Source organism: Manis pentadactyla, chromosome 9 (assembly GCF_030020395.1).
Source record: "Manis pentadactyla isolate mManPen7 chromosome 9, mManPen7.hap1, whole genome shotgun sequence".
Lineage (NCBI taxonomy): Eukaryota > Metazoa > Chordata > Mammalia > Pholidota > Manidae > Manis > Manis pentadactyla.
The window spans coordinates 10,505,592-10,519,330 of record NC_080027.1 but is presented as its reverse complement, the minus strand read 5'-3'; the positions used below and the strand labels follow the sequence as shown (position 1 = coordinate 10,519,330).

At 51.9% G+C, this 13,739-nt stretch overlaps 1 protein-coding gene across 1 annotated transcript; it reads left to right on the top strand.

The window, feature by feature from the left end:
* Window positions 1-7,652: 7,652 nt before the first annotated feature.
* On the top strand, window positions 7,653-10,409 carry DRD4 (dopamine receptor D4). Its single transcript, XM_036875919.2, has 4 exons — window positions 7,653-7,924; window positions 9,400-9,512; window positions 9,596-10,038; window positions 10,125-10,409. The coding sequence occupies exons 1-4, from the start codon at window positions 7,685-7,687 to the stop codon at window positions 10,394-10,396; spliced, it is 1,068 nt and encodes a 355-aa protein (XP_036731814.2). The 5' UTR covers window positions 7,653-7,684; the 3' UTR covers window positions 10,397-10,409.
* The last annotated feature ends 3,330 nt before the right edge of the window (window positions 10,410-13,739 follow it).

Below are 13,739 nucleotides of genomic sequence, written 5' to 3'. Positions count from 1 at the left end.
CTCTTTATATATTATGGATATTTGATCCTTATCAGATACATGATTTGTGAGCATTTTCTCCTATGAGTTTTCTTTTCATTCTCTTGAGAGTGTTTTTTGATGCACAAAATATTTGAATTTTTATGAAATCCAATAATCTGTTGTTTTAGTTTTTGCTGTTATATTTAAGAAACAAATGTCAAATCCAAGGTCACAAAGATTTTCCCCTGTATTTTCTTCTAAGAGTTTTATAGTTTTAGATTGTATATTTAGGTCTTTGATACATTTGGAGTCAAGTATTGTATATGGTGTGAGGTAAGGGTCCAGCCTCATTGTTATGCATGAGGATGCCCAGTTGTCCTAACACTGTGCGTTGAAGAAAATCTTCCCCAGTGAATAGCCTTGACACCCTTGTTGAAAAATCAATTGATCATAGATGAATGGGATGTATGTGTTTATGTCTGAACTCTCATCTCAGTTGTATCGCACTGATTCATATGTCCATCCTTAAGCTGTTTTGATGCCTGTAGATTTGCAGTAAATTTTGAAATCAGGAGGCGAGAGTCCTACAACTTTGTTTTTCTTTTTCTATTTCAAGATTATTTTTGGTTCGTTACAATTTCATATGAATTTTAGGACTGGCTTTTTCATTTCCTTGAGAAAAAAAGGCTATTAGGATTTTGATAGGAAGTGTATCCAATCTGCAGTTCAGTTTGGTGAGAAAGGCCATCTTAACAGTATTAAGTTTTCTGATCCATGAACATTGGCTTTACTTATTTGTGTCTTCCTTACTCTCTTCCAGCCATGTTTTACAGTTTTCAGTATACAAATCTTTTACCTTCTTGGTTAAATTTATTCCAAAGTATTTTATTCTTTTTGACACTGTTACAGAAGAACTATTTTCTTAATTCAAATTTTGGATTGCTAGTGTATAGAAATATAACTGATCTCTGTATGTTGATCTTATATCCTATGATTTTGCTGAACTTGTTTATTAGCTCCAACAGGGTTTTTTGTTTGCTCCTTTTTTGATTTTTGTTTTTTAGGATTTTCTATACATAAGATTATGTCATCTACAAATAGAAATAGTCTTACTTTTTCCCTTTTTCCATTCCAATTTTGGATGCCTTTTGTTTTTCTTGCCTAATTGCTCTAGCTGAAACTTCCAGTCCATGTTGAATAGAAGCAACAAAAGTGGGTATCCTTAACTTTTTCCTGATCTTAGAGGAAAAGCTTTTAGTTTCTTATCATTGAGTATGATGTTAACTTATGTGTTTTTTTTCATATATATGACCTTTATCATGTGGAGGAAGTTTCTTTCTATTCCTAGTTTATGAAGATTTTTATCACGAAAGGGTGTTGGATTGTGTCAAATGCTTTTTCTGCATCAGTTGAGATGATTAAATTTTTTCCCTCCCTTGTATTAATGTGATGAGTTTTGTCTGTTGAATCACCTTGCATTCTGGGATAAATCCCCACTTGGTCGTAGTGTATAATCCTTAAAAAGTGTTGTTGGATTTGGTTTGCTCATATTTGTTGAAAAGTTTTATATATGTATTTATAAGGGATATTTATCTGGAGTTTTTTTTTACTTGTAATGTCACTATTGTTGAGTTTTGAGAGGTCTTTATATGTTTTGTATACATGTCATTTGCTGGACACATGGTTTGTTGACATTTTCTTATATTCTGTGACTGAAAAATTTTAATTTTAATGAAATCCAGTCAATCAGTTTTTTTCATTTGTAGATTGTGCATTTGGTGCCATGTCTAAAATCTCTTTGCTAAATCCTTGATCATAAAGATTTTCTCCCATATTTCCAAAATATTTATACTTATATGTTGTACAGTTCAGTCTATGATTCATTTTGAGTTAGCTTTTATATAAAGTGTGAGCACCAGATTAAGGGTTTGGGGTTTTTTTTTGCATGTGGATGTCCAGTTGTCTCAGTACCCTAGGTTGAAAAGACTGTCCTTTCTCTATTCTGCACCTTTTGCACCTTTGTAAAAAAGTCTGCTGGTTGTATTGGGTGTGAGTCTACTTGTGGGCTTCCCATTGTTTTCCGCAGACTTACGCATCTGTTCCTACCAATACCACACTGTCTTGATTGATGTAGATATATAGTAATTCTTAAAATCAACTAATATGATTCCTCCAATGTTATGCTCTTTCAAAACTATTTTGGCTAATTCTATTTCTTTTGTTTTTCCACATAAATGTTAAAATCAACCTCTGTATTTCTATGATAAATGCCACTGGAATCTTGACTACAGTTGCATTAAATCTATAGAGCAGTTTGGGGAGAACTGATATCTTTGCTTATGTGAAGTCCTCCAGTTCATGAATATGGTGTGTCTCACAACTTATTTAGGTTTTATTTGATTTATTTTATCAGCATTTTATAGTTTTCAGCTTACAGCTTCTGTACATGTTTTGTTAGATTTGCATATATATCATGTATTTTTTTAGCTATTATAAATATCATGTTTTCATTTTTCATTTTTGCTTCCAATTTGTTCATTGCTGGTAATAGAAATATAATTGGTTTTTGTGTGTTGATCTTGTATCCTGCAACCTCATGGTTTCATGTAGACAGTCATGTCATCTGTGAATAGGGACACTTTTACCTTTTTCCTTTCCAATACAGATGTATAACATTTTTGTATTTTTTTATCACCTGGCTAGAATGACGATGCTTCATTGAATAAAAGTGGTGGGAGTGGGCATACTTGTTTTGTTTCTGATTTGGGTTGGACAGCACTTGGTCTCTCGTTAAGTATGATGTCAGCTGTAGGATTTTTGAAGATGCCTGTTATCAGGTTGGGGAAGTTCCCTTCTATTCCTAGATTGCTGAATGCTTCTCTCGTGAATGGACGTTGGATTGTGTCAAATATTTTTTCTGCATCAATCAATATATCATGGTTTCCCTTCTTCAGATTGCTAGTTGCTGTTTTACATTAATTTGAAACCTTTTTTTTTTTTCAAATTAAGTAGTTAATGTCATCAGTTTTCCCTGAGCATGGCTTTAGCTCCATCCAATAAGTGTTGATATGATGAATTTTAATTTCCCTTCAATTCAAAATATTTTCTAGTTTCTCCTTTGACCCATGGATTACTCAGAATTGTGTTAACTTCCAAGTTTGGGGAAATCTTCCTGTTGTCTTTCTGTTATTGTTTTCTAGTTTAATTCCTTTATGGTTAGAGAACATACTTTGTACGATTTCCATTCTATTAAAAAAATCTGTTAAGGTTTCTTTATGATGCAGGATGTGGTCCATCTTTATCTCGGTGGATGTTCCATATCCACTTGGGGAGAATGTGTGACCTGCTGTTGATGGACAGTTCAACAAACGATCTTGATTGACGACTTGTTCAGATTTTTCTATTCCTTTGGTGATATTCTTTCTCCTAGTTCTATTGATTAAGAAGAGATTCTTAAACTTTTGGGCAACTCTTGCAAATCAAATAAATAACATTTTCTTAAATGTTTCAAGCATCCCATAAAATTGCGGCAAATGGTCCCAATACCAGCTCTGACACCTGCCCAAGTGTCACCACCAGGGTGGTGTCAGTCCCACAGCTCTGGCTTCTATCCTACTCTGGAGGGTAATAGACATACTGGTCCAGGACGACGGAGTGGCCGCTCAAGACCTGCAGAACCTCAAGCATCACACATCCCGACTTTCAGTGGCCAGAGGTTCTGGACAGGATTAGGACGTCTTTCTCCCTGGACAGGCCATCCTGGCTTCATCATCATGTATTAAGCATCAATAGAGCCATTGTCTGCAACCTGGGATCACACACATTCTAATTTTGCCCCTTTTATGAAGTTTACTATTTATGGTTACTGTTTTTGATGTACACTTCTATGAGTTTTGAAAAAATGTATTCAATTATGTAACCACCACCAGTTCCATCACCTTCCCAATCCTCTGGAGTCCCCCACACTGTTAGCCCTGTCTCCATGTCCCTGGTGGCCACAATTCTGAATGTGTAGGCACATTACAACAAATATTCAAAATACGCAGGTAGAAAATTATAAGAATAGAGCTGAATGAAGAAATAAAAAAATAACTATACTTGGAGGCTTCAGCATTCCTTTCTCAGTATTTAATAGAACAGACAGAAAATCAGCAAGGACTTGGAGAATCCGCAGGGCACGTTCCTGAGCCAGCATCCGTGTGGGTGGCTCTCGACCTTGTCTCAGCGGGACACAGGTTCTTTTCAGGCGTACGTGGAATATTGAACAAGACAGACTGTATTCTGGGTCATAAACCTTAACAGATGTAATGGAATTGAAGTCCTGGAGACCATTTTTTTCTCACCATAATAGAATCAAACTACAAATAAATAATGGAGAACTGGAAAACCTTTGGAAATTATCACAGTTCTAAATAATCCATGGGTCACAGAAGGAGTCTCAGGAAAAGCAGAGAATATTTAAACTGAACACAATTGAAAACACAAAACACAAAAACTTGTAGGATGCATCTCAGAGGGAAATTTATAGCATTAAGGGCTTGTGCTGGAAGAGGGCGACCATCTCTAGTGAAAGAGCAAATAATCAGGCAGAAGGAAGGAAATAATAAAGGTGACAGTAGAACTCAATGAAATTGAAAAAAAGAAAAAAACCAATGAAACCAAAAGCTGGTTCTTTGAAAAGATCAATAAAATTAATAAACCTCTAATAAGACTGAGCAAGAAAAAAAATGATACAATTTACAAATATAAGGGTTGAAAGAGGGGTGTCATCAGAGACCTCACATTCTAAAAAGGACAATAAGGGAACATTATAAACAAGTCTAGGCCCTTAAATTTGAAAACTGACATAAACCAGTTCCTTGGAAGTAAACTATCAGGTTCAGTCAAGAAGAAACAGATCTCCTGAACAATCCTATAGGCATTAAAGAAATTGATTTCATAGTTAAAACTCATCCAGCAAAGAAACTCCAGGCCCAGAGGTCTTTGCTGACAAATATTCCAACACTAAAGGAAGAACTAATATCAATCCTATACAATTACAGAAACCGGAATTGAAGGGAGAACTCCGCAGCTTATTCTAGGAAACCAGCATTACTCTGATACCCAAACCAGACAGAAATAATATAAGGAAAGAAAACCACAGACCAATATCTTTCATTAATATAGATACAAAAAGCCTTGACAAATACCTGACAGCAGTATGTAAAGAGGATGGTACACCACGACCAAATGGGGTTTATGCCACGCCTGGAAGGCTGGCTCAGCTTTCAAAAATCAGTCAGTGCCCTTCATCCTATCAACAGACTACAGAAGAAAAACCATATGCTCATCTCAATAGGTACAGTTAAAATGTTTGACAGAATTCAACATCCGTTCGTATTCAAATCTCTCAGAAAACTAGGAAGAGAATACAGTTTCTTTAATAAGGAACCAAAACCCACAGGGAGCATCACATTACGCCCACACAAATTTGATCAAGTGGTTTTTGGCAAAAGGTCAAAGAAAATTCAACAGAGAAAAGATAGTCTTTTCAACAAATGGTGCTCAGGCAACTGGACCATAGGCAAGAAAAAAGAAAGAAAGAACCTCTGTTCATAACTTACACATAAAAAATTAACTCAGATATAATGTTAGGAGAATGAAGAGACAAGCCATTTCCAAATCACATATCCAACTTTTTTTTTTTTTTTACATATCAAGCATTTTTTCCCACTTCAGTGTGCAGTGGCATGTCACTGTAGTCTTTATTGTCATCTCCCTTGGGCTGATGATTTTGTTTATTGACCATTAAGATCCCCTCTTTTGTAACATGCCTATTCAAGATATTTGCTTTTGTTATCATTGTATTGTCTGTTTCTTCTTATTGATTTGACAGAGCTCTTTATATATTCTGGATCTGCATCCTTTATCACAGATCTGTATTGCATATATCTTTTCCCAGTCTGGGCTGCCTTTTCTCTCTCAATGATGGCAGACATCTGGGGACCAGGTGGGAACTCCAAGCAGATTGGAGGCTAGGCTGGACTCACTACTTGTTACTCAACCCAAGAATCATGCCTGCCTCTGACTTCTGTCCTGTGAGAGAAGAAAATGCTTCCTGCCCCAGTCACTAGCTGTGAGTTCCCTTTACAGAGACACATGAAAGGGACTGAGGTGTTGAAGGCAGCTCAGACCTACATGCCCATTCACACCTACGCCCCGCACGCAGCTTTACCTGATCAGACCTCATGTGATTTTTGCCTTTTATCAAAGGCGTCCTTTTTTTTCAGAATCCATGTGTTTTCCTTAATACACAAACTGTCAGTCTGTCAAACTGGCCCCTGTGTCCCTGATATCTTTGAAATCAGGATCCTTGACTCCTGGCAACTGTGCTTCAGGTCCGTCCTGAGTTCTCCAGCCCTCTCAAGTGTGCAGGGAGCCAGAAATGAAAACAGGGTGGAGGGTGGGGGGGGACCCAGAGGTGCATCAGATGTTCCCACAGAGTGCTGGAATTGGACTGCCCGCTGTGTGGCCCCTTTAGTGACAATGCTCTGGGTTGTGTGTCACTGATTTTGGTAAAGCCATACTGAAAACTGGCTATGCTACAATTTCCATGCATTCTTTCTGTGCACTTTTATAATCTGAGAGAGGACAGTCTGGGTGACCGTTCTGCCATGCACAGCTGTCTGAGCAATTTACAGTGTCCTTGGAGCTGCGTACCACGCAGTTTCAGCTGCATAGCTCTGGGACCCTGCTCCCAGCCTCCCACGAGCCCTGTCCTGTACTGGCCCATGGAGGCGATGGGTCCTGGTGGCCACAGGCTCAGTGAGTTTGTGGGCTTGGTGGGTGCGGGCTGAGAGGGTTCTCATTTTGGGCTTTTCTTTTCTCTGAAGAAGGAGGTGACTTAGGTAAAACTGGTGTGTGAAGAGCATGCAAAGGCGATTGCTAAGCTGGCTGGTGGCGCACCTTTCCCTGTTACCTCATGTAATGCTGGGATGTAAGCACCACTTCCCAGGTTCAGAGGCTCGCACAACGTGGCTCAGGGTCACAAGTGCCAAGGTGATGAAATAGAGATTGGGGCTGACCACCCAGAGGACCCAGAGGACCGTGGTCAGGCAGTGGCTGTGGCTGCAGGTGGACAGTGACTGAGTGTGGCCTCGGGTACCAGAGAGGAGGCTGTTCTGGGGGACCAGAGATCAGGTGGGTGGGCAAGAGTGGGGAGGAAGGGATAGCACGCACTGGCGCTGCTGCTGGTGCAAAGGGAGGTGGGAGGGCGCCAGGGCCGGCAGAGGACAGGTAGGGCCTCTTGGTTCCTGGAGGAGCGACCAGGGTGGAGTGAACTGTGGCCCCTCTTGTCCTGGACAGACTCCAGGAGCGCCCCTGCGGGTAGGCTGCTCAGCTTGCGCGCATCTAGGGATCTGGGGGTCTCCAGAGACCTGCAGGACGGAGCTGGCGTGGGTGCCCGCGCACCAGGAGGGATGGTCCTGCCGACCTTCCATCCGCGTCATTGTCGAGGCGCAGACCCGTGCGTCCCCTACAACCCTGCGCGGCGCGGGACGATGTCACTCACCTCGCCTAACTCGCCTCCCATTGGGCCCGGAGCGCAGAGCCGGGGTAGCCGGGGTGCACCCCAGAGAGCCTAAGGGCCCACCGAGCAGGGCGGGGCGGGGCCTGTCCGAGAGGCTCCCGGGGCGGGGCGCTGTTCGCGGTGCTGAGCGCGCTGGGCGCACGGGGCCGGGACGGCATGGGGAACCGCAGCGCCGCGGACGCACCCGGGCTGCTAACCTGGGCTCCCGGCGCGGCGGCCGCCCTGGCGGGGGGCGTGCTGCTCATCGGCTTGGTGCTCGCGGGGAACGCGCTCGTGTGCGTGAGCGTGGCGGCCGAGCGCGCCTTGCAGACACCCACCAACTATTTCATCGTGAGCCTGGCGGCCGCCGATCTACTCCTCGCCCTGCTGGTGCTGCCTCTGTTCGTCTACTCCGAGGTGAGTCCGCGGCCGCACGCGCCCTCGTCGCCCTGTCCCTGTCCCCATCCACGCCGAGGAGCCAGGGCGACCGGCCGCTTTGGCTCCTCGGGAACCTCGAGCCGGGGCGGTTGCAGGGGCCCAGGACCGGCGCCTCTACCCTCCCGACCGCACTCCCTGCTCCTCTCGCTGTCCATCTACCCGCCCTGTTGTCGCCGGCCTGCCTTCCGCCTCTGTCCCTCTTCTCTCTTCGGTGTTGGCGTCTGCCACCCAAAGGATCCTTCAAGCCAGGGACCCCAGAAACAGGAAGTTTGGCCGTCCAGAACCCCCACCCCCCCGGCTGGGCTCCAGTCCCCAGGGCAGCCAGATGGACAGACAGGCAGAGTCAGGCTGCGCCCCCCCCCCCCGGCTCCCCCTGCAGCACGGAGGCGCACACGATTACTGCACAAGGCCACAGGCCACCGCGACGCCAGCACCCCCCAGGGAAGGAGCTCCTGCTTGCTGGGCAGTGAGCTGGGCTGGGCGGAGGGGAGGCCTAGGCCTGACGGCAGAACCCAAGGGAGGGAGGGGACAGTGTGACAGAGCCCCCGGCAGAGCTCAGGCCCAGGAGCGTCCACCCCAGACCAGGTCTGGCCTTGGGTGGGTAACCCTCAGTGCCAGCCCTGCCTGCTCTGCCTTTTGGGCAGAGAAAAGCTGCTTAGGCCTGGCTTGGGGACAAGGTGTCCTGGGCTGTGGGGGAGGGGAGGATCAATTTTTCTAAAGTGTACGCGGTGAGTCTGGGCTAGGCTGGGGCAAGAGAGAAGCAGGACAAGGACACGCATGACCTGCGGCTCCCCCAGAGCCACAGACGTCGGGGTGATGGCTCTTAAGCTCCTAATCGTCCCAAACCAGCAGGAGGGGATTTAGAGGTGGGGCAGCTGTCTGCTCCCTTGCCCTTGGTGCGGACACTGGGCACAGCGCCAAGGCCTTTATACTTTTAACCCATTTCTCTCCGGACAGTTATGTGGGTCTATCACCACCCTCACTCACGGAGCAGGAACAAAGTGAAGTGACTTCTTGGAGTTCCAGAGCAGCGACAGCATTTAACCAAACCCCTAGTTGTCCCTGGGGTGGGGGCGAGGGAATAGGAGCGGTGGCTGGACACTGCAGGGCGGCAGGGACCCCGCCTGTCTGGGGAGGGGCCCAAACAGCCTGAGCCCCACATCATCAGCCACCAGCGTCCTCAGACACGCCCCCCACGCCGGGCTTCCCAGGCCTTTCTCAGGAAGGGGACCCAGGGGTCGTCTCTGGGCGCCCCACTCGGTGGGAGGACCGGCCCGTCTGGCTCACTCTGGCTCCCTTTCCCTCTGGTATTCAGCTCCCGCTCCCCGCAAAAAGTGGGGGTCGGAAACACAGTGTCGCCCCGGGGGCTGTTAGGGCTCCCGGCCTGGGCGCGGCAGAGGGAGCGTCAGCGGGTCTTCTGTCTGTCCCTGCGGCGCCCCCTCCTCGCCGCCCAGGTCCAGGGTGGCGTGTGGCTGCTGAGCCCCCGTCTCTGCGACGCGCTCATGGCCATGGACGTCATGCTCTGCACCGCGTCTATCTTCAACCTGTGCGCCATCAGCGTGGACAGGTGGGCCGCTCCCGCCCGCGCCCCCGCGCCCCGGCGCCCGCCCCGCGCCCTCCCGCGCTCACTGTGCCCCGCGCCCCCCGCAGGTTCGTGGCGGTGGCGGTGCCGCTGCGCTACAGCCTCCAGGGCGGGGGCGGGCGTCAGCTGCTGCTCATCGGCGCCACGTGGCTACTGTCGGCGGCGGTGGCAGCGCCCGTGCTGTGCGGGCTCAACGACGCGCACGGCCGCGACCCCGCCGTGTGCCGCCTGGAGGACCGCGCTTACGTCGTCTACTCGTCCGTGTGCTCCTTCCTCCTGCCCTGCCCGCTCATGCTGCTGCTCTACTGGGCCACATTCCGGGGCCTGCGGCGCTGGGAGGCGACCCGCAGCGCCAAGCTGCACGGCCGTGCTCCCCGCCGGCCCAGCGGCCCCGGCCCGCCACCCCCTGCCACCCTCCCCGCCGAGGCCCCGCCGCAGGCCCGCAGGAAGAGGCTCGCGAAGATCACTGGCCGGGAGCGCAAGGCCATGAGGGTCCTTCCGGTGGTGGTCGGTGGGTCCCTGCCCTGGGGCGGGTGGGCAGAGGGAAAAGTGGCAGCACCCAGGGCAGCACCCCAGTTCATGGCGCCCCCCCACCAGGGGCCTTCCTGGGGTGCTGGACTCCGTTCTTCGTGGTGCACATCACGCGGGCGCTGTGTCCCACCTGCGCTGTGCCACCGCGGCTGGTCAGCGCGGTCACCTGGCTGGGCTATGTCAACAGCGCCCTCAACCCCATCATCTACACCGTCTTCAACGCCGAGTTCCGCCGCGTCTTCCGCAGGGCCATACGCCTCTGCTGCAGGACAAACCCCCACCCGCGCCTCAGGGGACAAGACCCCAGCCCATGCTGGAGGGGTTTGTCCACTAATTAAAACAGATTTTTTCCTAAACAACCACAGGGGAGGCTGGGGGATGGCGGGTGGGTAGGGGAAGGAGGAGGGTAAGGGCCGCCTGCTCGCGGGGGCTGCCATGAGCTCAGCCACCAGTGCTCACGCCCCACTAAGACAGGCTCCCCACCACATTCACCAGCTGTGCCTCCCAAACTGCTCCCTGGCCAGCAACCTCCCATCCCAGGTCCCAGGCGGTTTCCCGTTCTCTCCAGGGAAGGGTGTGCACAGCTGTCCTGTAGACGGGGGCCCCACCCTGCGGCTGTGTGCTGTTCCTGAAGCTGTCCCTTCCCCAATAGGAAGACCACCGCAGTTGGGGGGCAGCACCTAGGCCCTCCCCAGCTGGGCCCAGCTTCTCCAAGGTGGCCCCACTCCACTGTCCTTGCAAAACTCAGCTGAGCTGGTCCTGCCCACCATCCTGGCAGCTGCCTGGAGGTCAGTGCGTGGCTCCCTGCTAACCCCTGACCCGACCGTGCCCAGAGTCCCAGGGAGAGGCACCTGGAGTGCTGGTGGGCCCACTGAGGCATCCTCTTGCCTCTTGCCTGTCCATGTGGCCAGGCCCAGGGCACGGAAACAGGCAGTGGGTGCAGGCCCAAGGCTGAGCAGAGCCACCCAAGCTGGCCCTCCCCTTCCCCACGGGGGAGGAGGCGGCCCTCAGCCCCTCCAACCGGGGTCAGCCCCACCTAGATTCAGCTTGGCTCTCCCAGTCCCTGGGCCACAGGAGAAATTCAGAACCCCTGCCCCCCAGTGCTGCATTCTGTGTGTGGGACCTTAGCTGTGACGAACACAAGAAACTGAGGGCTGTGAGGTCCAGGGCATCAGGCCCAACCTGAGTGAAGAGAGGGGTCCACCCATTCCCCAGTCTGGGTGTGTCTTCCTTGCTCAGGGTGTCGGCTGCCCCTTCCCCCAAGAAGCTGCCCATTGGCCACCCCCAAGGACCAGCCTGTCCTCATAACGCTTGGAAAGACTTATCTTCAGGGAACCATCAGAGTAGTGATGGACTAACGTCTCCTGCTGGTCTGGGGGCTGACTCGGGGTGCTGTTTCCCCAGGCCCACAGGTCTAACACCTGTGTCCCTGGGCTGTGGGGGAAGGCACCATGAAATGTGGGGAGGCTGCAGCAGACACCTGGCTGACCCCCAGGGGAAGCCCCCATCCTCAGAGGAGCCCCAGGCAGCACCGCTGCCCCAGGCTGGGCTGATGGGCCCTCCTGGGATCTCAGATGTGAAGTAAAGACCAGGGAGGGGAGCTGGTGGGGCCAGGCTGAATGTCAGGGGCCCTGAACCCCCTGCTGCCGGTCTCCACTGGCCTCAGTTCCACGTGCCGCACCTGTGCCCCACTGCCCATCCCATGCTCCACAGGCGCCTGCTGAGGCTGCTGTGTCCAGCGCAGAGCAGGTCCTGCCCGTGCCCACTTCAGGGGGTTGGCACTGCTGGGGGCCTCACCCAGCACCAGCCACTCTCCAGCTGTGGGCACCTGCTGCTCTGCCTACCCACCCAGGATGCCTGCATGGAGGAGGCCATGTCCCCATCATCCTGTATGTGGGCCTGTGCTGGCCATGCTCCTGAGGGTGGATGCCAGGCCAGTAAGCCATGCCTCCCCTGGGGGCTGAGCTGCAGACAGGCTGGGAGCTACTGGTGGCCCCCCTCTGTCCCTGCCAGCCCAGTGGGCAGACATCTGTAGCCCTTGCAGTGAGGGACGAGATGGACACGGGGGCCAGATGGACATGGAGGGCAAGGTGGATAAGGTTGATTCTGGGGACAAGGTGGGCACAGTGGCAAAGTGGATATTGGGGACACGTGGACATGGGACAGGTGGACACAAGGACAAGGCAGACCCAACATGGAGCCTGGCTGGTAGGGCCCCAGGAGGTGCCTGGGCAGTTCCCACTTGCCCAGCTGGGCCACTGGCACCATAGACAGCCTGGCTGTGGCTCCCCAGACGGCCTGGACTGTGCTGACCACCGGCTCGCAGATGCCGGCCCTGGCCTGTCTCCCGAGGATTCAACCTCAGGAGATACCATTGGAAGCATTTGTCCAGGACTCTGCCAGCTGTGAACCCTCAGCGTCCCAGTGAACAGAGCTGCCCAGTGGCCAAGGCTGCGTGGCTAGAGCTCCACAGGCTTAGAAATAACACCCTTTGGAAAACTGCCCCCAGAGCGTGCAGTCCCGAGGCTCTGTCTTAAAGAGCGAGCGCTCGCATGGCAGCCTCCCCCAGGACGCTGCCCCTGCAGAGCCTGGCTCCCAGGAGGCGGGGTGCACCGCCTGTGGGCAGGACAGTCGTGTGTTGCCAGGTGGCCCTTCCACCCACGTTCACCACAGACTGGGATCTGCTGGCAGTTGCTTGTTGGCACTTTCAGACGGGGGGGGGGGTCCGCCCAGGTCCCTACCCCAGCTCCCTTCTGCTGAGGGTGACGTGGCCCCTCCTGGCCTGAGCAAACCGAGGCGAACGGAGACACGGCCGAGAGCAGAGGGGTGACCGCCGATCCCGCCTGTTCTCTCAACGTGCGCCTCCGGGGAAGGTGTGGGGAGGGGTGGCCCCCGGGCCCGGATCTGCTGTACTCAGCGCTGTCTGGGCTGGAGCAGCTTCTCGGCTTTCATGTCCCCTAGAGGCGGGGAGATGAAATGCCAGAGGGGCAGCCTCCTCGCGTGTTAAGACACCAGCTCAGTCCTCAGCAGCCGCAGTGGAGCCGAGGGGCGCTCGGGGAGCTGGGCGTGGGCGCCTCTAGGCTCCTGTGCTCACCCCTCCCTCAGGACGGGCCCTTCCCAGCTCATCCTGCAGCCAGAGCCCCAAAAGCCAAGCCTTGGGCCCTGCAGACCTTGGAGGACCTTCTGGAAGCAGGAGCCGAGGGAGGGTGCAGGGCCGGGAGATGAGCGGCTGGCGGGACAGCACTGCCAAGGGCAGCGGCTCCCAGCTGCGGCGTCTCCTTCTTTCCCAATGCAGGCAGGGCCTCCAAGCCACCCGAGCGCAGAGAAACGGGATGAGGGCACTTCGGGAAGCCCACAGGAGCTTCCCCAATGTGGGGGACGCCCTTCAGGCAGCACGCGGCCGTGCAGCTGTGCAAACGTGCCAGCGGCGTCCCCGCCCCGCCCTGACCCCTTGTCCTCCGTTCCTCAGAGCAGGGAGAGGGGGCGCAGGCTGCCCTGCCTCTGAGTGGCCACAGGGTCCTTGGGGTCTGATCCGATGCTATAGGGAAGGAGTAATGACACAGTTATGATGTTTCTTCGGGGAACAGACAGGCCTCCACTACCAGCTGCCACAGGAGCAAGCCTGTTGCATCCCGGTCGGTGGCTCCCACACATGGGGCAGCACCACCCTCGAGCCCTGGC